Source organism: Chelonia mydas, chromosome 8 (assembly GCF_015237465.2).
Source record: "Chelonia mydas isolate rCheMyd1 chromosome 8, rCheMyd1.pri.v2, whole genome shotgun sequence".
Taxonomy (NCBI): Eukaryota; Metazoa; Chordata; order Testudines; family Cheloniidae; genus Chelonia; species Chelonia mydas.
In genome coordinates this window covers 97,991,495-98,017,611 of record NC_057854.1, presented here as the reverse complement: position 1 = coordinate 98,017,611, position 26,117 = coordinate 97,991,495, and the positions used below count along the sequence as shown (strand labels likewise).

The 26,117-nt window shown below is 42.9% G+C and overlaps 1 protein-coding gene across 5 annotated transcripts in view; it reads right to left on the bottom strand.

The window, feature by feature from the left end:
- LOC102939366 (AGBL carboxypeptidase 4) overlaps positions 1 to 26,117 on the bottom strand; it is a 1,380,179-nt gene that overhangs the window by 471,548 nt on the left and 882,514 nt on the right. For 3 of the 5 annotated variants that reach the window (XM_043552774.1, XM_037906237.2, XM_037906238.2), the window contains one exon: positions 22,043 to 22,219. The exons of 1 other annotated variant lie outside the window; for it this stretch is intronic. In XM_043552774.1, the coding sequence (XP_043408709.1) occupies positions 22,062 to 22,219 (158 nt within the window). In that variant the 3' untranslated portion in view covers positions 22,043 to 22,061. Of the gene's footprint in view, positions 1 to 22,042; positions 22,220 to 22,565; positions 22,700 to 26,117 lie in introns of those variants that run through there. One more of the 5 variants, XR_005226405.2, reaches the window with a different exon arrangement.

Sequence of the window (26,117 nt, the reverse complement as noted above, 5' to 3'; positions counted from 1 at the left end):
AGAGAGGTTGTGACATGCCCAGGTCACTAAATGAGTCAATTCTAATCCCAGATCTGTCAGGAAGGATCTCCTAGTTTCCTACACTAGACGATGCTACCCTTCTCTCTGAACTCTCATTTTCACCCTTCATACTGTTTTTATTCAATTTTTCACTTCTCCCAGCTGGGCAGTGAAATTAAACTGGTCAGTTTCAGACTCTGGTCACATAATACACAGCATCTCTGTATTAGAGTGAGTTTCTAAAGCAGCAGGGAAATATATCATGTAACTCAAAAAACTGCTGTAAAGGAAGTTTTTCTAAATTAAAGAAGTCATAAGATTTCTAGCAGTAAATTTTGGGGATAGGATATTTGTTAAACATCTACATCTGGGGCCTAAACGAGCTTCTTTTAATTTCTACTACTAAAAGCAAGAATGCGCTTTAAACAGGTTATTTCAAGTAAAAGAGGATAGAGTGAGTCAATGGATCAGCCTCTCTCAGAGAGAGACTTAAATTAATATCTGGTTTCACTCACAACTAAAGCAAGTTTGGTGGTCTCAATTTAGCACCTAGTGGGCATCTGTCCACAATTTATGGCAAAGCAGCAAGACATCAGAAGGGGAAAGCAGAGGTGTCTGTAGCTCAGAGCATTATTAGGGACTGGGCTTGTTAGAGCTACCATCCTGTCTGTACAAGACTGGATATCTTTTAGAAAGATATGCTCTCCCCTCAGATTACCATACACACATCACAATCAAACACGGAGAGCAAACTTAGCTCAGAATTCTTGCACATGGAAGGCAGTACTATGCACTGGGAGTCTGAAGACTTGAGTTAACTGCTCAGTCACTAACTGACTCTGTGAGATTGGCAAATCACTTAGCCACACTACACCTCACTTTGTCGGTCTGCAAAATGGGGATAACAATGCTTATCCATCTTTGGAGGATGGGGGAAAAACAAAACAAAAACCCCAACAAAGCCTTTGAGAGCTATGGGTGAAAAGTGCTAGATAGATACCAAATATCATTCCTGGGTTATTATTTTTACAGAAGGGATAATGAAAAGGAAGCGATAAAATATTTGTCCCCAGGTCCTCAGCTGAGACGGATACTGAGCCTGCAACTTGCTTGATTTATCAAATCTCACAAATGCTTGTGAGAAAGCAAACAAAAAAAAGGCTGTCACTGGGGCAAGATCAAAAGGCTCAGAATTCACAAAAGCAGCTAAGAAAAAATATTTCTCACTCTTTGTTCAGCTCTAAGTCCAGTACTAATTTTTGACACCTATGAGAAACTACAGTTGACCAGCCCTCCTGAGGTACACTGCTTAGCTACAAATAACTGACAATTTTACACTTCCTCAAGATCTTTTTCAAGTTAAACCGGAGAATTAAAACTTCTCAGAGAATTCATTCATAAGAACTACACTTTTTAAAAACAAATGAGAGAAGAGAGAGGAATGGATACTGGTTGTTTCAAGCCAACAGTATTGGATACCATGGAAACCTAGACAAATACAAAAGGTAATATCAAATTGGGGCGGGGGGAAGAACCTCACAACACATCACTTTCCATCTTTAGACCTTTGGGCCAGGTTCAGCTGCATAACTGCGAACGCTCTATTCTGAATTTCATCCAAATGTCATATTATCCAGGGTCAGCTCAGGCAGGGCAAGGCTAACCAGACAGACAAAATTAAAGCTCTTATACCAGTGTGCAATATATCCACTGTATATAACTACATTGCTTCAAATGCAAAACCAAGACACCCCTTGATTAACACAGACTTCCCTTTGTTACAATGAAAATCATTTTTCAGCCTTTGCTGTGAAAGCCCCTTGCCAGTGCAGCATGCCTTCTGAAAGCTAACAATCATTTATCGATCAAACAGGCAGAACTTGACCCAGCTGGGCTACCTTAATCTGTTCCACTTTTCTGCCTGGGAAAGTTCAAAATGATCAGACTCCAGCAACCACACACCAAAAACACTAACCCAGGAACTTATCCTTGCAACAAAGCCCGTTGCCAACTCTGTCCACATATCTATTCAAGAGACACCATCATAGGACTGAATCACATCAGCCACACCATCAGAGGCTCGTTCACCTGCACATCTACCAATGTGATAAATGCCATCATGTGCCAGCAATGCCCCTCTGCCATGTACATTGGCCAAACCGGACAGTCTCTACGCAAAAGAATAAATGGACACAAATCAGACATCAAGAATTATAATATTCAAAAGCCAGTCGGAGAACACTTCAACTTCCTAGTCACTCAATTACAGACCTAAAAGTCGCAATTATTCAACAAAAAAAACTTCAAAAACAGACTCCAATGAGAAACTGCAGAACTGGAATTAATTTGCAAACTGGACACCATTAAATTAGGCTTGAATAAAGACTGGGAGCAGATGAGTCACTACACAAACTAAAAACTATTTCCCCATGCTAATTTTCCCCCTACTTAATAACAGGTTTCAGAGTAGCAGCCGTGTTAGTCTGTATTCGCAAAAAGAAAATAAATTGGTTAGTCTCTAAGATGCCACAAGTACTCCTTTTCTTTTCCCCCCTACTGTTACTCACACCTTCTTGTCAACTGTTTGAAATGGGCCATCCTGATTATCATTACAAAAGTTTTTTTTCCTCCTGCTGATAATAGCCCACCTTAATCGATTACTCTTGTTAGAGTTGGTATGGCAACCCATGTTTTTTCATGTTCTCTCTGTGTGTGTATATATATATCTTCCTACTGTATCTTCCACTGCATGCATCTGATGAAATGGGCTTTAGCCCACGAAAGCTTATGCTCAAATAAATTTGTTAGTCTCTAAGGTGCCACAAGTACTCCTCATTCTTTCTGCTGATACAGACTAACACGGCTACCGCTCTGAAAGAAATAATCCTGTTGGGTTTGTTTGCGGGTGGAGGATGGGGAATAGAGGAGGAACAGGGAGGGGATGTTTACAATGAAATCTAGCCCCACACAGAAAACAAGACTTGCTTGTAAGAGTTTACATTGGCACAAGCAAGCCAGAACTAGAAATATGCCAATATACTCAGTGAGCAGAAATACTCAGTGTCTATGTAGCAATATTTGATCTGTAAATATAGCCACCATTCAAAATGCAAACTCAAGAAATTTTCCCACAAGGATGAACTCAAAAACAACGTTTCTCATGTGTCAGTCACCAACATGCATTTGCTTGAGCATCAAGCGTGGATATATTATTTAATATTGATATCACCCAGAGGGCCCAGTCGGGACCAGGGCCTGGTCCTGGACACATTGAGACCAGGGCATAGAATCTTTCTTAATCTACATTTCTTTCTTACATTATCTCTGACCTCTAATTTCACTAAAACTGAATGTCATCAGTCAAGAGTATATGAAAGTGCACAGTGGGTCTGTAAGCAGTGACACTCACCATTGTACCACCCTCTGGCATCAGAGCAGGGCATTGCAGGGGTCTTCATCTCAACATGTTCACCACTTCTCTGGCCCTCCAGCAGCCTGTCTATGGCTACATCTTCCATAACCCAGCCCTTCAGCCATGTAACCTCTTTCCAGTTCTGTCTCTTTCCAGGGTAACAGAAGGACAACTAAAGAATCTACACAACATCTAAACAGAAGATCCTTCTGCCTCTCTCAGGCTACATTGATGTTTCCTGCTGTTCATCCCTATTCCCAGGGACTTCAGCATTCCTTCTTTGCTCTCCATAGGCTCAGCACTGCCTCAGGGCTTTTCCCTGGGTGCCCTTCTTCCTAGCAGGTTTCCCCACTGCCTCCCCTCCCTGGGGACTCTGGCAGTCTCTCCCAGGGCCCTCCCTGCTTCTCACAGGTCCTATCTTGGCCACCTCTGTCCCCCCCTTACCTAATCCTCTGGTTCTCTCAGCCTCCCTTCACCAGGCCCATCCCCAAAAGCAAACATTCCTCATGAGTCTCTCCCCCTCACTGAGTTCTCATTCTTCTCTGTGTAGTCTGCCCTGATCCTTGCCCAGCTGGGATCACTAATTGTAATTAAGTCCCCAGCTCAGGATGAGCTAGGGGAGGCGGTTAACTGCTACACCACAGGGAAGGCTGAGCCCAGCTACCCTGAAGGGCCTGCCAGCCTGTGACAAGGTCCTTAGACCAAGGAGCTGGCATTCAATGATACCATGCAGAGAGAAGCCGACAACCATACCTCCAGAGACTTTGAGATTGTCTGGATTTACAAACCACTCAGATCTAACTTGAACATGAGTCCATCATAAGTTGGCAATATTCTTCTGAATCACTTGTTGTGGTTACAAGGCTCACTGCACCTTCGACTCCACTGGTCTTTCGGAGTGCACCCTCCTCTTTCTACAGCATGACCTTTTAACTGCTGTTTCCTTGTGATGTGTTAGTTCCCAGCGTGGACAAAACAGCTGTGTAACTTTGGCCAGAACATGAAATTAGCATCTTCACAGCTAATAGAGCAGGTATTAGTTCTTAACCTTTAGCCTACTTATCAGAAAGTGTTTTATCTGGATCCGTCATGTTACCTTCCTGCTCCTAGCTTGCTATTAAACTAAACCCCTATCTGCAAACAGTAAGTATTCCAGTATAGTCATACAATAAACATTTCCCATAACCTACTGCTATACAGTATTCATAAATCAATACAGAGCAGGCCCGGGCCCTTCATGTCATGATCAAATCTAGCATGAAACAGCCCACTGAGCTTCTGTTAAGATATTAAACCAAAGTCCTGGCCACCTGTAGTCATTAAAAATCGCATGGCATATTTAGCAGGGGTAAGAGTATTTCCTACAGTGTCCTGGCTCTATTCCAATTTAGACAATTAGCTATGTACTTAACTCTTCCTCGGTTTCTGATGTAACTGGTATCCTTCACTTCCTGTCCTAACCAGTGGTGCAGGGGTAGAAAAAGAGTTGTTAAGTGACCAATGTGAATTCTGTATCAGATCACTGATTAGAGTGTATGTGTAACACCAACAGACTCCGGTTATCGGCAGGCAGGATTGAACCTGGGACTTCTGGAGCTTAATGCATGAGCCTCTACTGCATGAGCTAAAAGCCACATGCCTGTTAGCTGTGGCTGTAGTGAAGACTCATTAATCTCTCTTCTGCTACATGGTCTCAGCACCACTAGATGGGACAGAATTCCCACACCCCGGAGTTGTGTAGGTTACATATGCAATAGAACAGCTCTCCTTTGGAAGGTTTTTTCCCAATGACTACCCCTGGCAGGAGGGCTAGGAGAAGGATCTTTTACCCATTATGGAAAGCAGGTCAGGTACCTAGGTTCAGATGCAAATAAAGCAGTATTAAGTGAAGTATTAAATCATAAAACTGCCACCTTCATTCCGTGATTTTTGTTGTTGATTATAAGAAAAATAACAAATTAATTTAAAAAAAAAAAAACAGAGCAATCGTTCCATGTCTGTTTCTGTGCTGGCCCTACAGCAATGTGGTTGCCAAATGGACAAACAGGCAGTAGGGCCAACATTTACAGACTTGGGCATCTAACTACAAGAGGGAATTGCTAAGGGTCTCTGAAAATCAGGACATTATCTAGGAAGTTGAATATGGATTTAGATATCCAGCTTTGAAAATGCTAGCATACATAACACCTAAGGAAAAGTATATAGCGTGCCAGTTATCTGAAGGATACAGGTTCTGGGCCATTTACTGAGAGGCGATTAGTAAGTGCTTGGCAGTGCAAGGTAGGTGGTTTGTTTTAATTGCAAGGTCACTCAGACCACGAGCAGTTTTTTGCTTGCCTGAGCAACTGTGTCAGTGAATGGTAATTCAGAACAGCAGTAACCTGGACTGCACTCTGCTCAGAGTTTATATTCTCCATTCAGTACATCAGGAAATGAAATCTGAGACGCTACCTACGTTTTGAGCCTGCATGCCTGAGTGGCAACACAAATATTTGAGTTTATTCAGTTATTACTCTACAGATACACTGATAGCCATCAAATATAACCAAATATCAGTCTGCCTTCATTTTTCCCCATTCGGCTAGGACAGAATGAGAAAGCACTAGTTCGTGTTCTTTGATTTGAATAGAAAAGAGATAGCCTGCAGTAGATTATGAAGAATTAGCCATCGAGCAGAATTGAACACCAACGCTCCCAGCCTTGAAGGGCAGTTTGTTCAGAACTTCAACCCCTTTTGTATTTAAATTTGCTGAAATCTAATTTAAAAAGTGAAATGGGTATTATGTGGAATTTCTGAGCTGGCTGAACATGGTCTCTTCTATGTGTCTGACTCACTCTACTCTTAAAGTAAAACAGCAGTATTTAAAGAACCAAACTGTAAGTCAGGAGAATATTAAGGTTGCTTCACTTATGATGGGAAAGACTGCAAATGCTTGGGTATGTGCTCCTGTTGATGTGCATTTGTAACTCCCCTAGCTCTTTAAAAAGGTGAATGTTGCTCTGTGTAAAAACGTGTTGCAAACATGATAGATGTCAAAATAGCATTTGCACTCTACAGGAGGGAAGAGAAAACTTGTTTATGAGTGAAATGCTCTTTGCAGCACAGAATTCAAGTAAATGGACTACATGGGCAGGCGGGGGGCGATCTCTGGACAGAATCCTCCCCTCAAGGCCACTCCACCGCTACTACTTTTGGTGTGAATCTTCAGCAATGTACTTTAGAAGGCCTCCCATTGACTTTAATATGCCTTAAATCAGGCCTTTCATTACATTCAACACTTAGAGCACATGGTGAGGGGTAGGGGATGTAAAGGTTTTGTAATGTTCTGGCTTTAGGGCCAGATTATGAACCAATTCTGCTGCATTTGGAATTTGGTCCAGACACTAAGATACTTGCTTTTCCAGAGTTGAGTTATTCCATAAAAATGTGCAGACTCTCTAACTCTTAGAAAACTTGGGCTGGAGAAATCAGAATTCCTCTTGTTCTCCACCGAACAGATACAGCAGAAGTAGCTGCAGTGTAAACGCTCCTCACACTGACCTGCCACGGTACCTCGAAGGCTGTCCCATATAAGGGAAAGTTACCAAGACACTTTCCCAACAACCCTTTAATAGGTTGTTACCAAGTTAAGCGAAACTCCTGAACCAATGAACTGAACTAGGGATTCCTGGTGTGGGGAAGTTCTAATAGATTACTGGACAGAGAATGATACCTGCAAATGCAAATACATTGAGTCTGTAATGTCTGCAGTAATTATTCAGGGAGTGCAACGCAGATCCTTGCGTAATCTCCTGAGTGTGACCGCACTGCCCCAAGCCCAGGAGGTTTCAGTCACGTGAGCAGAGTAAGCCTTAATATAAAATGGCCAGGGAAAGTCCGCAATTTTGTATGCCTATGTTTCTCATATGCATCGAGGCCCAGATCCACAAAAGGCCTTAGGTGCTAAGTCCCAGATTTGGGCACCACTGCAATCCACAAAACCCTCACTTGGCTGCCACCTAACCTAGAGACATCCAAATTCACTCAGTACCTACATTTTCACTGAAAAAGTCCACCTACATTTTTGCATCTGAACATGTGCACGGCTGCCTCAGGCAGGCATCTAGACACGTCTCTCACATGTAAGACCCAGCGCGATTCTCAAACCATGTGGAGATAGGTGTTTCCCCACCTATCTCACCAGCAGGGCCTGATCCTGGAGGTGTGCTCTGGGCACCCCTAAACACCACACTTATAACTTTTATCCCAGTGTTTAGGGTACTCCACAGGACTAGAGAGTCGTTCTCACGCACTCTCTGGCCCAAGGCATATTTAACTATTTATACAGAATGGAATGGCTTTAATAGGAGAGACAGAGACCCTGCCCTAATAGGAGAGCTTTTCTTTGGCTGCTATCCTGAGTCATTTGCTACCTATCTGTTCTGTACCAATGAAATCTGGGACCCAGAATATGAGCTTTGGGAGAAGGGGAATTGTAAAAAAAGGCCAGTTGCAAACAAAAAAAAAATGCAAAAATATCAGCAGGCATCTAACAGTGAAACATTAATTACATTTCTAAAGGCGGTGTTCATAATTAATTTTCTCATGTCCATACAAATAGGAATAAAGTACAAAGACGATGATTTCACAATGTTTATAAATTACTAAGTTAATTAACAGCCTATCATTAGAGAGAAGATGAAGGAAATTTAGAGGAACCTCGTTTGACATTATTCAGAACTCTCAAAGGAAAGAAGAGACTTGCGGAAAAAAAGATTAATTGCAAGTTTTTCTCCTTTATCTTGATCTCATTTCTGTTTACATACTTAAATCTGCTTCATCCTTCAGAATTCTGGAAATAACAATTTTCAGTTAAATCGTCTTGGAGGAGTCACTAGTTCCTCATCTTGTCTCTGAGGAGTAGTTAACTTGGAATCTAAAAATGACAAAGTCATACTCAAACAAAATGTGCTTCGTTCCTTCTAAAGCAGTCCTTAATTTGTCAGGGCAGTAAACTGCAGCTGCTGGTCTAGTGCAGGCAGGTTCCTCTTCTAACATGTCTGATTTGTATCGTTTTTCTGGGCTCTAGCTAGAGCGGTCCAAAAATGTGCATTAACTTAGCCAAATAAAAGATTGGCTTTAGTTTCTCTCTCCTATCCCACATGGAAAGAAATGGAACCATAATGGTTCTGCATCTCTCTAGAGCAATGTACTGATACCAGCACCCAGAGAAACTCCAAAGCTTAAAGATGGCTCAGATGTTAACACAAATAATAAAACAATTGCTGCATCCTATTTGGTGTCTTCAGTGTCTTCTCTTATAGCAAAGAGTCTGATATCGTTGCTGTTTTTAGGCTCATTCAGTACTTTCAGGTACTTGGGTGGCTTAGTGGATCATTCTGCTTCATACAGAATGAACAGTAAAGTAAAAAGAAAGAATCTGCCCCTGTCTCATTTATAGCACACGTAAAACACTGAGTCAGTTGGAAAGTGGCCTAGGAGGAGGTTTATGGCGCTAGAGACAGGGCCCTATCCAGTGAGGCACATTATACATCAATTCCATAGTAAGGCCCTGATTTCTGTGACAGCTGCATTTGAATTAACGTAGCAGTGCTATCTGATCACAAAATCATTTGATGATATTCAGTTTTACAGAAAAAAATCTAAAGTTGCACCACAAAGTGAAACTATGATGAATGCACAGTGCATTCAAATACAAAAATCCATCCATCCTAGAAGGTGAGATACCATCAAGTTAAGTTAAATACTTAGAAGCCTGTCATGAACTCTTCTGCCATGTACTCCTTCTGTGTAGCTCAGGTGTCTATGGCTAGGCAGTACAGAAAAAAGCCAAACGGGGATTTGAGGGGTGGGAAATATCCCTGATAGCAAGGAGATTTAAGGAGCTCGATCTGTTTAGCTTCTCAAAAAGAAGATCAAGAGGTGACTTGATTACAGTGTCTAAGCCCCTTCCACAGGGAGAAAATACCAGGCACTAAAGGGCTTTCTAATCTTGTGGAGAAAGGCAGGACAAGAACCAATGACTGGAAGTTAAAACCAGGTTAATTCTAATTAGAAATAAGGAACAATGTTTTAACCATGAGGGGGATTAGCCACTGGAACAAAAAACCTCCCTTCTCTTCCAGTTTGGGAAAGCCATGGAAGGGGAGTTACATGTGCTTGCAATGGTAGCAATATAAGATGCTTTTTGCTTGCAGTGTCTGTTCCACCTCCCACTGATCACATGAAGGTGCGTCCCAGTATTGTCACTATAGAGGGGAGGGGAAGCTGACATCTACACAACCATGCTTTTTTCCTCTGCCCTGCCTCAGACCCCATCTGCTCTTCCCTTTCACAGTGTCCTGTGGAATGGCGCGTATGCCCTTAACAAGCTATTCGTGTCCTCAAGAGATGCAACTCTTATACGTGCACAGGACCAGATTAAGGCATAGACACTATAGGCCTTGTGCCTAGAGTAGGGTTGCCAACTTTCTAATCGCACAAAGCTGAAAACCCTAGCCCTGCCCCTTCCCCAAGGCCCCGTCCCCACTCACGACATTCCCTCTCCCTCGGTGGCTTGCTCTCCCCTACGCTCACTCACTTTCACTGGACTGGGGGTTAGGGTGCAGGAGGGGGTGAGGGCTCCAGGGTGGGGCCAGAAATGAGAGGTTCAGGGTGCGGGAGTTGGGGTGTGGGAGGGGGTGAGGGCTCCGCGGATGAGGGGTTTGGGGCGCAGGAGAGGGCTCCAGGTTGGTGGGTGTGGCCGAGGAATTCAGAATGTGGGAGGGGGCTGCGGGTTGAGGCAGGGGGTTGGGGTGCGGAAGGGGGTGTGGGCTCTGGGGTGGGAGGTGTAGGAGGGGGCTCCAGGCTGGGGGGTGGGGCCAAGGGATTCAGAGTGCGGGAGGGGGCTGTGGGTTGAGGCAGGGGGTTGCAGTGTGGGAGGGGGCGAGGGCTCTGGGGTGGGCCCGGGGATGAGGAGGCGGGCTCAGGGCTGGGGTACCGGCTTACCTCGGGCGGCTCCCAGTCAGTGCTGCTGCGGGGCTAAGGCAGGCTCCCTGCCTGTCCTGGCATGGTGCTGCACCCCAAAAGCGTCCAGCAGGTCCGGCTCCTAAGAGGGGGGACCAGGAGACTCCGCATGCTGCTGTCGCTTGCGGGCACCATCGCACCCCACCCCCAGCTCCCATTGGCCACAGTTCTCAGCCAATGGGAGTGTGGAGTCAGTGCTCGGGGCAGGGAAAGTGCGCACAGCCCCGTGGCCCCCCCACCTAGGAGCCGGACCTGCTGGTCGCTTCCGAGGTGCAGTGTGGCGCCAGGACAGGTAGGCAATAGCCTGCCTTAGCCCCGCAGCACTGCCGACTGGGCTTTTAAAGGCCTGGTCAGCAATGCTGACCAGAGCCACCAGGGTCCCTTTTTGACTGAGCATTCTGGTAAAAAACTGGACACCTGGCAACCTTAGCCTAGAGCCGTAGCTCTTGGAATGATGATCACATCGGAGTCTAAGCTTTCATTTTTAAAAAAAGGAATTTTCCAGCCCTTGGGGCTGAGAAAAAGAAAATCTGACAATGTGAACTGAGTTTAACTGACGCAACAACGTCTGCAAAAAGCCTACAGGTAAAATTTTCCAGAGTGTCTAACTGCTTTAGAAGCCTAAACTCCACTTTAAGAAGTGAGTTAGGCCCACAGGAGCCTAAATCACCTTTGAAGTTTTTCCTCTAGAACAACTGCTCTGAGATGGTGTTAGTTCCAAGAGCCATTTCTCTGTGGGTCCCTGCCACCACCCCAGCAGAGGACATGGTCTGTGACAAGAGAGAAGACGACAGTAAGCCTGGACTACTCACCCAAGAAGATACACTCCAGCAACGCGGGTGTGAGTACTGGACGTCCATACCCTCTACCAACTCCTATCTCTTTGGAAAAGGAGAAGCCCTGGCCACTGCCATTGCAAATGGGGGAGGAGCCATGGGGCAGAGCCATAGGGGTGGAACCACAGAAGCCTCCCCTGTCGCTGTGTGCCTAGGGCCCCAGGTTGCCTTAATCCAGCCTTGAACATACAGTATTCCAAAGTACTGAAACTACTGCATAAAGAGAGTCTATTTAGACATGTTCAAATGTAAAACCATTTTAACTGTTGACTAGCTGGAACTCTCAACTTCAAATGTTATTTATACAGGTATTTCTCATTAAAACGTCCCTTTGCTAAAAAGATCAAATAAAACAGGCAAAGCAAATTGTAAATACAATATCTTTTTCAATTAAATTAGCATTCAATATATTAAAAAAAAAACAAACAGGCAAATTCTCAATGAAATTTTGGCTTAAATAAGAAAGATCCAACCTGACTGACCATAATTTTCAGTGTAGTGCTTTTTTGCTATTGAAGTCACACTGTGCAAGCTTCATGGATTTGATGCTTAGAGTTCTGGTACATTAGTAAGAGAGTACTGCCAACACGTACTTCTTTCTAGTGCTCTTCCTTTACATTTCTCTCATTCACTGGGACTCTCTGACAAAATGATTCACAGACATATCATTACTACTTGGTAATAAGCTCTGTCCAACACGTTTCTTCTTCTAGAGGCACTAAATGTATAATAACTCATTTTAAAGTGAAAGATACACAATTACCAATGACCATACATTTCCTGTGTACTATATTTCATACTACCTGTAACAGTTACACCATAGCGAAAGTCAAGCTTTTATTCTTAGTCTTCATTGAATTTTCATGGTGTAATCTCTCAAGAATTGGAAATCAGATCAGACTGAAATTTATCATGAAAGCAAACAGCCTGATGTGTGTGGGTGGTTGTTGTTGTTTGTTTGTTTGCTTTTGATTGATTGCGACATTTTGTTTTGTTTTTTGAATGCTACAAATGGTTTTAGATAATAGCTGGCAAGAAAATGAAAGAATGACACATACTTGCCTGCAATGTGTGGAGAAAGATTTAAGAAACCATTTACTAAGTAGGAAAAACTTTCTAAATGTAAGGCTTTAAGCAAAAATTCTTTAAACTTTTACATACTTTACCATTTTTGGCCGTTTGCTAATTATCAAAGCTGTAATAAGACCTTTGACTTGTCTTCGCCTCTACACTGAGTTATGTTATGACATCACTGCAGGATCAATGGGATGCCACAGTTTTGGGATTATGGTTTACATAATTTTCATCTCCCTAGCAACATATTGGTGTCCCAAACAAAGGGCATGGCTCACTTGCAGGATTACACACAGGTGGAAATTAGGTGGAAAGCTCTTCCTCACAATTATTTCTATTTGTATTTTGCAAAGTACGAAAGCAAATGACCAGCCAAGTACATAAAAAATGGGTAGTTATTCAAAAATGAATTTAAGCCCAATTCATTGTCTTTTCCTATTTAGGAAGCCTAAGAGACTGGAAAAATCATTTAAAATGTCCAACATAGTAAAATTTTAAAATTACCCACTGAGCATGAAATATACAATAGTTGCACTTGGTAACATTTTTATTGCCTCAACATTGTATGAATCATCACTTCACAATTCCACAATGCTGTTATGATGAAAAAAATTACAATATCAGTGAAGTTGATTTGATGCTGTTATGGCTTCATCAAGTACACTAGAAGCCCTGCAGCTGTATTACTGTAGCGTAGACACTACAGCGATGGAAGGGGTTCTTCCGTCACCGTAGTAAATCCACCTCTCTGATAGACGGTAGGTAGGTCAATGGTAGAAGCCTTCTGTCAACCTAGCACCATCTAAACCAGGGCTTAGGTCGGCTTAATTATAGAATACAGGTTGTGAAATTTTTCACAGCCCTGAGCGATGTAGTTAAGAACATAAGAACAGCCATACGGGATCAGACCAAAGGTCCATTTAGCCCCGTATCATGTCTTCTGATAGTGGCCAATGCCAGGTGCACCCAGAGGGAATGAACAGAACAGGTCATCATCAAGTGATCCCCTGTCGCTCATTCCCACCTTATGGCAAACAGAGGCTAGGGACACCATCCCTGCCCATCCTGACTAATAGCCATTGATGGACCTATTCTCCATGAACTTATCTAGTTCTTTTTTGAACCCTGTTATAGTCTTGGCCTTCACAACACCCTCTGGCAAGGAGTTCCACGGATTGACTGTGCGTTTGGTGAAAAAAATATATCCCTTGGTTTGTTTTAAACCTGCTGCCTATTAATTTCATTTGGTGACCCCTAGTTCGTGTGTTATGAGGAGGAGGAAATAACACTTCCTGGGACGGGGTGGTCTAGGCCCTGAGACCTCCTGCTGGAGGCCCTGTGGCCCTGCCATAGCTCACCCCAAGAAAGGGCAAAAGAGAAGTCCTCCAAGCTACCTAGAGCAGCTGTGTGGGAAGCAACCACTCAGGGCCCAGCACGTCAGTATAAGAAGAGTTGCAGGGCCAAAGAAAGTTCAGTTCCTTGCCAGAGCTGGAGAAGAGTGGATGGTGCTTTAGACCGGCTGTTGGGACTCCACAAGAACAAGGATCTGAAGTAAGGGTGAAGAATGTGCAGGAGCCATGGGGAAGTGGCCCAGGGAATTAGAGTAGCAATGCAGTCTACTTAAAGGGACATTGCGAATGGCTGCTATCCAGAGAGTCCCTGGGCTGGGACCTGGAGTAGAGGGTGGGCCTGGGGCTCCCCCACCAGCCACTGGGAAAGTGGCCTGGACTTTGAGGCACCCCAGAAGAGGGACTGAACTGTAGTGGCCCAGTTGAAGAGCTGGGGCCAGAAAAGCCCTGAAAGGGCAAAGACACTGCCTCCAGGGAAGGAGCCCAGGGGCAGTGCTCTATTCTGGAGCAGGGACAAACTGAGAGAGACATTACAGAAGGCTCTGAGAGAGACCCCTGTTGGATTTGTACCCCAAAAGGGGGTTGTGTTGCTTTTATCTCACAGACTGTGTATGACTTGGCCAGAGGGCTGAATCAGCGAAGACCCACCACCAACAGCTAGAGAGAGTGCAGACACATGCACTTGGCCAGGGGGCACTCGTGAAAGGTGAGTGCAACCCCACTACTTCCTTATTTACTTTCTCCATACATACCAGTCATGATTTTATGGACCTCTATCACCCCCCGCTGGGATGTACCATGGATTTATATAGAGGCAATATGATATTTTCTGTCTTATTATCTATCCCTTTCCTAATGATTCCCAACATTCTGACTGCTTTTTTAACTGCCATGGTACATTGAGTGGATGTTTTCAGAGAACTATCCACAATGACTCCAAGATCTCTTTCTTGAGTGGTAACAGCTAATTTAGACCCCATCATTTTACAGGGTAGCTAACAGACTAATTAAGCAAACCCAACTTTGTAGTGTATACCAGCCAAGCCTTTGAAAATCAGAGGCATGAAAAAAGTGACAAACATACTCATAGTTTCATGTGAAATCTTTCATCAATCCATTCTGAGGAACCACACATTGCATTTTCCAGGATATTTCTGAAATGTGGCCACTCTCCCACTGAAAACTTGCAAATGTTTGCATCTGTCCTATGTGAACAAATTTTAGTTTGACATTTTTCATTCAAAAGTAGTCTTGGGGGTTGATGAGAATTTCCCCCAACCCCCCACAAAATTGGACTTTTAAATATTTGAAAACCAGGATTTTTGCATTTTTAATCTTTTCCACATGCCTCTAATTAAAGTGATTTTTTAATGTTTAAAAGAAACGAAATGTTTCCAATACAGAGCTAAAGAGATCATAACATCAGAATAATAAGGTCAAATTACACTACAAAGAACAACTAGAAAGAAATTCAGCAAAATCCCCCCCACCATGTTAAGTTTATGCTATGGTTGATACAACCCCAGCAGAGGAAGAAAATTTCAGCTGGCACATGAAGACTTGAAACCAGCCCTTGATAAGTGACAGAGTCCCTAGAGTTCTCCATCGTATGGCTTGATCCTACCTACCCCACTGAAGTCAATAGGAGTTTTGCAATTGATTTTCATGGGAGTCGGATCAGACCAAGAGACAGAGTTCCTTGCCAAGTTATATAAACAGGGTACGAGCAGACTCTAAAATAGCACAGCTTGTTCATTGCATCTACACATTTAATTCTAGCCAATATTGGTGAATATTGTTACCACATGAGATTAACACCTTTTAGATACAATTGAGCATAAGGCTAATGTGACAGCATGAATTCAGAATGTCCTCACTCTCCATTAATTTGTCAAGACAAACATTATTTTAAACAGTGATCTGTGCTTAATAGTTTTATTTTTGAAAGTCCACATATTTTGGCTGATCATAGTCTAATGATCTTGAAATCTCATTATTAAGTCCCGCTGAAAAAAGTCTCCCTGGACTTAATCTAGCTCAATTTATTGCTACTTAGAACTTCCAATAGGACAATAATCGACACTTAAGACAAGAAAGGAGTAGCACAGGTATCCCGTCAGATACAGCATCAAAGTTGCAGTGCAATGAAATTACTTCCTGCAGGGGAACTGCACTTTCATTTGACAGTCAAGCTCACTGGCTGTCCAAATGCAACATAACAAGCTGCTTCAATTGACAGTTGCTTTCACATGACTAAATAAATACAAGAATTCTAGACTGACTGTATTAAAAAATCCTCCATCTCCATAAAGCATTACTAAAGCCAAACCTGTCTATAACAGGCAGATCTGACAAATGCTCCCCCCCCCACCCTTCTCTTTTTCATTGAGTTGATAGGCATTTTGTATAAATGAGTGAGGTATTAAAATCTGTTTGGATTCTCTAATATACTAGCTCATTTCCCTTATACTATCATTAATGGAAAATAAATCTCTCTTTGTTAGCTCTAATCTTTCTTCTTTGCAAGAATGCCAGAGGCACTTTATTATGGATCAGGTCATGAATATTGCTGCTGTAATTTGTAACATGTGGCAACAAAGAACAGAGATCATTTATGTAACAATAGTACTCCGTTCCCCCTTTGAGAAAAGAAGGTAAACAGTATGCACTGATCTCCAGGATAATATAAAACTTGGTCCCTTTGAAGTGCTTTTTCTTTTGATATTTACAAATCCAAGTTTACACTATCAAATGATAACACAGCACTAACCTTAGAATGTTAGAGCTGCCATGGAGTTTAATAAAATCCTATCATTTCCAGTCAAAATTCTGTAACTGTGTCCACTGTATCTGCTTGAGTGTTATAAAACATCAAGCATATATGGCGATTGGGGAAAAGTTTGCAGGCACCAGTCTTGCAAAAACTAGAAATCAACATGGCAGACCAACACTGACGGTACGAACACCACACAAAGATGGGCTGGATTATGGGAGAGTTAACACATTTACTAGATTGGTATCTGCAATAAAAAAAATTGACATTAAATTCACAGTAAATCTAGCAATCAACATTCTAATTCAGAAAAATGTACCTCATTTAGGAGTTCAAACGTATATACTTTTTCATTGGTGGGTAATTCTGTAGAGTCACATGACAGCTTTGCCTACTTGAAACAGTAAATAAAGTGGGGAAAAGCCTATCTGTTCTTTATACTGTTTCAGAGGAAGAGGTAAAGAATGGATACTGATCAAAGGGATGGTTTGTACAGGATTACTGTTCACAACAAAGCCTTCCATACCCTTAGTTCCAATTACCATGTGCATGAAACCAGTCCATTATTAGAAAAGCTTGTTTCCAGAAAACTGCATTGCATTAAAAATATAACACATTATTGGAAGGTACTGCCTTCAGGATGCCCAACTTATTTAATGTCAACCTAAACAAAACTTGCATTGATTTTAATTTAACTGTAAATGCCAGCTTTACAATTTAACTCAACCCACCGTAGCTAGCCGTTCCCAGTGATACACACAGTGTTTACTTTAGAAGTGAACCTCTTTGCATCATCCAGGTGCTTTAATGCATCTGTGGCAGAAAGCTCCTTGGACCTAGGGAGGTAGATGCTGTAGGCACAGAGAGGTGGACTGAAATCTTCAGAGAGATCTCTTCTCTGAATAGTTTGAATTCTTGAGCAATGTGCAGGAAGGGTGTCTGATGTGCTAAGTCTGTCTAGAAGAGGCTCTATTAGGATGCTGGTGCTGGTTATTCATACAAACTTTGAATCTCTGATTTCTGGGGAGACAGACTAGAGCCCGAATCTCTGATTCAGTTCTGATCTACTTCTCCCAGGTTTCATGAAATATTGCCTCAAATAAGCTTAGTCTATATTCATCTATCAAGAAAAGTAGAATTATCATATTATTAAAGAACGTTACAATGGCATTATATTAGCAGTACAGTGTTTAACAGTTCCAGGGGGTAGCAGGACGAAGGGGGAAAGAGAGAGAGAGAGGGAATGACAGAAATTTTCTCTAAGCCTAAATGGCCTTTTTAAAGATCAATTCATGAGTATTTTCCAGACATGTGGAACCCAGTTTCCAAGTTGTTTCTTCAACTTTATCTTTATTTTGCTCTTTAATAAAAAAGAAATAATTGTTATATATGCTGATAGTAAAAACACAGTTCTTTCCTACCTAGCACCCCAGTTCAGGAAAGCATTTAAGTCCTGTCTGGAATAGTGATGCTTTTAGGCTAATACTTCGTTCCATACCTTTTCTGTTTCAGAGTAGCAGCCGTGTTAGTCTGTATCCGCAAAAAGAAAAGGAGTACTTGTGGCACCTTAGAGACTAACAAATTTATTTGAGCATAAGCTTTCATGAGCTACAGCTCACTTCATAACTATTGCCCTTCTAAAGACAACAAAAGCACTGGAATTTTTCTGTTTGTATTTCAGAAGAACTTTTTGAGAATTACACGAAATGGGCTCAACACTCAGAATGTACGAATTATAAATACTTCGGCGCTGATCCAACAAAGCACTTAAATGAGTGCTGTTATGGCGCTATACAGCATTACTTTGGTTTATAATGCATCCACTGAACCATGCGTCATTTGTCTATTTTTTTCCTTAAAATCCCCTAGAAGAATCCCTGCAATGCTGCTTTCAAATTATCCCAATACATATAGAAAGTTTCAATAGGTTAAGCCATAGTGTTCATTCCTATCAGTATTCAAGTGTTTAATGGAAGATAAGTTGTTAGCATCCCAAAACTACCAAAAGCAGACTTTGGGGGAAGGAAGGGTGTTGATACTCAAATCAGTGAACTAACGACTTATTGATAACCAAGGTGGGTGTCTTTTATTGGACCAACTTCTGTTGGAGAGAGAGACAAGCTTTCGAGTTACGCAGAACTTTTCTTTAAGTCTGAGAAAGGTATTTAGCTGTGACACCCTGCATACAAGATCAAACACATAGTTTAGCATAGGTTTCAGAGTAGCAGCCGTGTTAGTCTGTATTCGCAAAAAGAAAAGGAGGACTTGTGGCACCTTAGAGACTAACAAATTTATTTGAGCATTAGCTTTCGTGAGCTACAGCTCACTTCATCGGATGTATAAGTAGTTAGCAGTATTCTAAGGGCCCATTCAAGGTGAAGTGGCCCCTTAACACTCCCGCAGTCATGACAAAAAGGGGGGTTAGTGGGTTACAGAACAATCTGATAAAAGGACACACACACAAAAACAAAAAAAAACCCAAAACCCACTCTATCATCTGTGGTGAATACTTTTCACAAAGTAATCACTCTATATCTGACGTCTCAGTCCTCATGCTCAACAGAAACCTGCACAAGACATTGAAAACACAAGCCTGGGAGCTTAAATTCATAACTTTGCTCGACATTAAAAATCATGGTCTAAATATATACTGTATTTATGGCTTATTACAACAATCTGTAACCCACTAACCCCTGTTAATCCTATGACTACTGGAGTGTTAATGGACAACTTCACCTTGAATGGTCACTTCAATATGTGCTGATTATTTACGCTAACCTATCTGTTCAACCTTGCATTTAGCTGTCCTACTTTCCAGACCTGAAGAAGAGCTCTGTGTAGCTCAAAGGCTTGTCTCTCTCACCAACAGAAATTGGTTCAATAAAAGGTATTACCTCACCCATCATGTCTTTCCATGTCTTCACTACATAAGAATGGCCCTACTGGGTCAGACCAAGGGTCCATCTAGCCCAGTATCCTGTCTTCCCACAGTGGCCACTGTCGGGTGCCCCGGAGGGAACGAACAGAACAGATAATCAAGTGATCCATCCCCTGTCACTCATTCCCAGCTTCTGGCAAACAGGGTCTAGGGACACCATTCCTGCCCATCCTGGCTAATAGCCATTGATGGACCCATCCTCCACGAATTTATCTGCCACGGTAGCGCTTTAACATTCCTGTGTAGTTGCAGCACCAGCCCAAGAAAACCCCACCTCCGTGAGGGGAGTAGCTCCCAGTGCTGGTGCACTGTCTGCACTGCCACTTTACAGCGCTGAAACTTGCAGCGCTTGAGGGGTGTGTGTGTTTTTTCACACCCCTGAGTAAATTGCAGCGCTGTAAAGTGGCAGTGTAGATAAGGCCTTACACCCTGCCTCTGACAGCTCCAACATTGCATACCTATTATTGATAACCACACTTTTTAAATACAGTTTTATAGAAGTGCTATCAGTTAGACACTCTTTATCTTCTAGATTGTTCAGTTGTTTATAGATTTGCAGGATTTAAATTATTTTCTCTATAGCATCTACTCCCAAATCCCTTGCATGAAACAAGACCCACTAGAAGACATTGATTTCATCCAGTTACAACCATTAAGGGGTCATTCAGTCATGCCACAAGCAAATATTTCTTTGATTTTGTGCCATAAGCCTGACTGACTCCAATCCAGAAAATAAGTTCTCTTGATGCTTAAGCTTGTGTTCAAATATTTCCATAGCTCATTTATGGACTCAATATAATTGGTACTAGATGATCTTATTTTTCTATTACCCATTTTTCTTGCACACAGAATCTTTATATTCTCTATTACTGTTTTATACATTCAGAAAAGAAATACAAATACCATTAAGAATGTAGTGCTCCAAGAGTAACTGTAACACATACCTTCTGAATAGGTTGCATAAATATAATACTTTCTATCTGAAAGTTTCCCTTATGTCTGAAAAGCTCATCAGTTGAGTTCCTGTTAGAAATGTTTACAAGCCATTCACATACTAAAACTTGGAGAAAAGTTTAGTGTTTTGTTTTGGTTTTTTTAATTGAAACTAATGGTGACCTAGTTGGTCAAGATAAGTTATAAGGAAGCACTGTTCAGCTGCTCTAGAGCAAATATATTAAAATAGAAACAAAAGATCATAAAAGCAAGCAAATTTATAGGCAGTTCCAGGAAAGCACACTGCAAAGTACAGTGAAACTTTCTTACAGTAAAGAGTTTTTTTTCCCACCAGAACTTCACTTTAAGCAGAGGTTTACTATGGCCCAGATCCTGCATAGAGATTTGTCCATGTAGCATCCCACAGACTTCACTGGAACAAAAATGCAGGTCAGTGTTTGCAGAATCACAACCGAACCAGAACTGCAGTCAGCATGTTGCAATGCATTGGAACAACCTGGGAGTTTCACTCTCCTTTGAGCTTTCACTGTTTAATGGACTAATGCATTAGGTAATGGACTTTCACTATTTAGTAAGGCTTTTGATAGTCTCACATGACCTTCTCATAAGCAAACTAAGGAAATGTAGCCTGGACAAACCTCCTGTAAGGTGCATGCAAACTGTACTCAGAGAGCAGTTAATAGTTCACAGTTGAGCTCGAAGGGCATATCGAGTGCGGATCTGCAGGGATCTGTGCTGAGTCTGGTTCTAGTCGATATCTTCATTAATGATTTAGATAATGGCATAGAGTGTACATTTATAACGTGTATAAAGATGCAAAAAAAGCAAACATCGTTCTGGGATGCATTAGCCGGAGTGTTGTAAGGAAGATACAAGAAGTAATTTTTCCACTCTACTCTGCACTCATAAGGCTCTGGAATAGTGTCCAGTTCTGGGCACCTCACTTCAAGAAAGATATGGAAAAACTGGAGATAATCCAGGGGGGATGGGGGAAAATGATTAAAGTTCTCGAAAACATGACCTATGGGGAAAGACTGAAAAAACTGTGTTTGTTTAGTCTGGAAAAGAGAAGTCTGAGGAGGGGACACGATAAGTCTTCAAATAGGTAAAAGTAGTTATGAAGAGGAGGGTGATAAATTGTTCTCCTTATCCACTGAGGACAGGACAAGTAATGGGCTTAAATTACAGCAAGGGAGATTTAGGTTACACATTAGGTAAAACTTCCTAACTGTAAGAGTAGTTAATCACTTTACATAGGAACAAATTACCTAGGGAGGTGGTGGAATCTCAGTCAGTGGAGGTTAAGATAAACACCTGTCAGGGATAGTCTTCTAGATCAGTGCTACTCAACGTGGTGGTCCGTGGACTGGTGCCGGTCCGTGAGCCATCGGCTGCTAGTCTGCGCGCACACTGGAAAAAAAAATTGCCGGTCCCCCACATCAGATATCTAGAACAGTGCTTAAGCTAATACTCAGCCTTGCCTCAGGGACTGGAGTAGAGGACCTAAGGGCCCTTCCAGTCCTACATTTTTATGATTCTGTATCTGAAATCATTTTAAAGCAGGTTACATATCTAGCCATTTTACAAAACTGCTTAAAAATACATCAACATTTCAGAATGAGATCCACACTAAAAGCCAGTTTAATCACCTCAGCAAAAATTCCACACAAATCAAGACGACATAAGTAAAACACTAAGACTTTATTAAAAATCCAAAATTTATTGCAAATTGTACTTTGCTTCCCTCCTTTCTTCATTTTTACATGATTTATTGATATCCATGATTTTTTCACAGATGTACTTGTTGACTTTGGAGAGTCTCTGTGCAATTTCAGTTTCATCCACAGTTTCTTGTGCTATTCTGTCATACAAACATTCTGCGGGGAGAAGTAAGAGAACAGCAGTTATTATTTTTAAGGAAAGAAATTAGCCCTGTGCTGGAATTACAGCAAATAAAACATGCTCAAGGTACTACAGAGCCAGCACTTCATAAGCAACTTGTATATTTTTTTAATATAGTGTTCTATTGTACAATAAAAGGGTTCTCTGATTCATTGGTTTGGTCCCCTTTATCTGGCACAAGTTTAGGCTTGCCATATTTGAATCTTTGTAGGGCACAATAAGCTCACAAGTTATGACATTGCACTGGCCTCATGAGTAGAAATGGGGGTAAATCCAAACTCATATGGTGTCACTCCTACCCTCTCTGTCATCAATGCCAACCTTAACCCCTTCATTTGTCCACATCTCCCAGAACAGTCTTAGAGCTTTCTTCCAGACGACATGGAACACCCTTACTGAAAATGATCTGTCAGGCCACTACCCTTTCCTCCTTCAAGTCACTTCTACCGTCACACCTACAAGACATTAGCCAAATAATAGTGGTTAGGAGGAGAAGCAGTAGGAGATAGGGGACATTTATTTCACATTTTAAAAAAATTTATGTAGTATACATTAATATGGCTATATCTTGGTTATACATCTCTTCCCAACCATTTGTATTTTGTTGGTTTACTAGATTGGGGTGGAGACCATCTTGCTCTGGTGTTGTACAGTACTTTGCATATTGTAGGCTCCGCTCTACTGGAATGTAAATACAAAATAAATAATAATAATTAATTAAAAAATCAAATCAGTGAGGCCAGTGGGAGCTCAGACCACACTCCACCACCCCCAGATGGCATTTAGCAAGTTGCAGGATCTAATCTGTTTTTCTGCAATGAATTAGAGAGGTAGCACCCTACTTTCAGCTCCTTAAAATCAGGTATGCATTTTGTTATTTGTTTTATAACTGAAATAATCTCTATTGTTGTGTAGGCTACTAGTAATAAATAGCTTCCAGGATTGATTAAACAATCTCTGCTTTGCTTTGGCTAGTAATCAATTTTAGCAGCCATTTATTGCTTTATATACTAGAAAGCGATAGAGATTATTGCTTAATTAACAAGTTTTATTCAAAAGTTATGAAAATTAAGTATTTATGCTTTGTATTTCATTTTGAAGCTGCTCAGAAGTTTTATAAAAGGTTATATTTTGCATTAACAAGGTTTATAACAGTGCTCATGCATCAGACTTTTTATAACTTCTGTATAATATACTACACTGTAGGGATTTTTAAGCAGCAAGAGATGTTAGCCACCTTAAGAGCTAATTCTGTCCTTTTAAAATGTATTTTAAATAAGCTATTCTTGAACTAGAAAATGGTGAAAACATCTGAAACAATGTGAATTTTATGAACTCTTCATTGGAAAATTTATTGGCTATTACTAAATAAATAAAACCAATTGGCAGGCAGACTGATAGCTGGGATACCAATATGCAGTAAAATATGATTTGAAATAATGCGGCAAACAGTGGGGGAATTAACTGAAACGCTGACAGATTCATTGTGCTCAAGGCAGAACATTACATCACTATAGAAACTTCAGTAGTATACCACTGAACTATTACTAACAAATAGGGGGTTTCTGCCCAAGGGACCTGCCACATAAATACAGACAATATTGTGACTTTACCAGTGCCCCGAGCAAGTGGTAATGTGTAAGTTGTACCAATTCAAAAGTGGCCCTAGGAGCCATTGTGACTCAGACATACCCCATGAGCCACAATTCTTCCCCTACTTCCTTCCTGTCCACCACTCTGAGGGCAACAAGGGGGAATAATTTACTGCTGGTATAAGGCTGCTGGTTTAGCTACTGATCAGTGAGACAGGGTCCACCCATTCCTTGTCGTCCAGCTACGTTGAGGGTGTAAGTAGACAAGTAGCCCATTGTCTCCTACGCACCTGGATCTGAGATTCAGGTAGTCTGCACAGGTGCGTAAAGAGAATTGTACTCCTTTGTTCAGGTGCACAGTCCATGTCATTGGCCATGCACAGCAAGGCCCTACACTCAATGTCATAGCATTCCAGTGTCTGTAGTGTGATAACTTTTGAACACCGTATCCAATCGATTTCAAAGTTTCAGGGACTGATCTAGGCATCAACTGGCAGTACCCTGTTGATTCTGGTGAAAACCAGAGAAGCCTGACTTAGAGAAAAATATCAGGCACACAGACTGCCTGATGTTGCAAACAGAAGAATTGCTCTGGCATCCCCTGCTGCTGCCTACACACATCACAGGCAGCAGATAAATGGCTGCATGGGGAGACTGTCTATAGTGCAGCAGTTCTCAGTGGGCCAAGCTCTGTGCTAATGACTGCCAACGTTCCGGAGCCACCAGGTTCCTGACTGCCCAGCGCAGAGGTGTCCACGCTGCCCAGTGGGGTCAGGGCTGCTGGCCCACCCCATCTGGCAGGAGTCTGACCCTGTGGGTCAGGGATCTGGGGCTCCCACTGGCCCCAAGGTTTGGGGAACCAGGGTCCAGGGCAGCTGCCCAGTCCTGTGAGCTGCAGGATCTGAGGCAGCTGCGCAGTGGGGGTCTGGGCAGCTGGCCGGCCCCACAAACTCGCGGGGGGGCCAGGGCAGCCAGCCCACCCACATGGCAGGGTCTGGGGCAGGCAGTCGACGCCGGGAGTCGGGGCATCCCTGCGGCGGGGGTCCAGGATCCGGGGCAGCCACGTGGCGGGGATCCAGGGCAGGCAGCTGGCCCTGCGGGCTCCGAGGCAGCCATGTGGCAGGGGTCCAGGGCAAGCAGCCCCACAGCCCTGCATGGCGGGGTTCCGGGGTCAGGGCAGCTGCGCAGGGGCCACCCAGCCTCCCAGGGTCCGGGGTAGGCTGCAGAAGCCATCCCCACAGTGGGGACTGGGGGTGGGGGCAGCCGGGCCCGCACCGGCAGTCCAGGCTTGGGGCAGCTGTGCGGCTCACATGGTGGGGGTCCGGGTCTGCCAGACAGCCAGCCCCACAGGGCCCAGGGCAGCTATGTGGCAGGGGTCTGCAGTCAGGGCAGCCAGCCAGCCCCTCAGGGTCCAGGGTGAGCCACAGCCAGCCCTGCTACAGGGGTCCGGGCAGCTAGCCATGTGGCGGGGTCGGGGGCCAGACAGCAGGGGTCTGGAGTCAGGGCAGCTGGCTGGCCCCACCCAGCCTCGTGGGGTTCAGGGTGGGCTGCCGCAGGCAGCCAGCCCTATGGTGAGGGTCTGGGGTCAGGGCAGGTGTGCAGCAAGGGTCCAGGTAGCCACGCGGCTCCACAGGGTGAGGGTCAGAGTTTGCTGGCCAGCCTCAAAGGGTCCAGGGAAGCCCCGTATCAGGGGTCCAGGGTGGTGGCGGCCCCATTTGTATTCTACGGTAGTCTTCATACAGTGATTTGGTGGAGGGAAAAAAACCCACTAAGTAATAGCCAACAAGCAGAACTCCATACCCTATAATCAGTTACCTATAAAAAAGTCTGCTTTAATCATCTACAGGAACCATTACTTTTTTTAAGTGACCATTCATTTCTCCTGGAGAGATTTACCCAATTATTGCTAGTAGAAGCTGGTGAGCGACAGTCATAGCTACTCAGTGGTTTCATTACAACCAGAATATTATGTCACACTACTTTACTAGTGGTGCTGTGGTAGCGCCAAGAGTCACCCACCAGAAATGGAGCCCCTTTAGCAAGGCACTGAACATACAGAAGAAAGCATGGTCCCCTGCCCCAAAATTCTTATTATCCAATTGAAGGACAAGGCACAAGAAATGAGCATAACTAATTACAGGAGTGAGTTGGGATGAGGGAATTGGAAATAAGATAACTTTATAACCTATACATACAGAAATTATATTTCCTGCTTCCAAAATACAGCCACTTTTGATTTGGAATACAGCTGCTATTTAATACAGCTCGCAGGAACCCTACA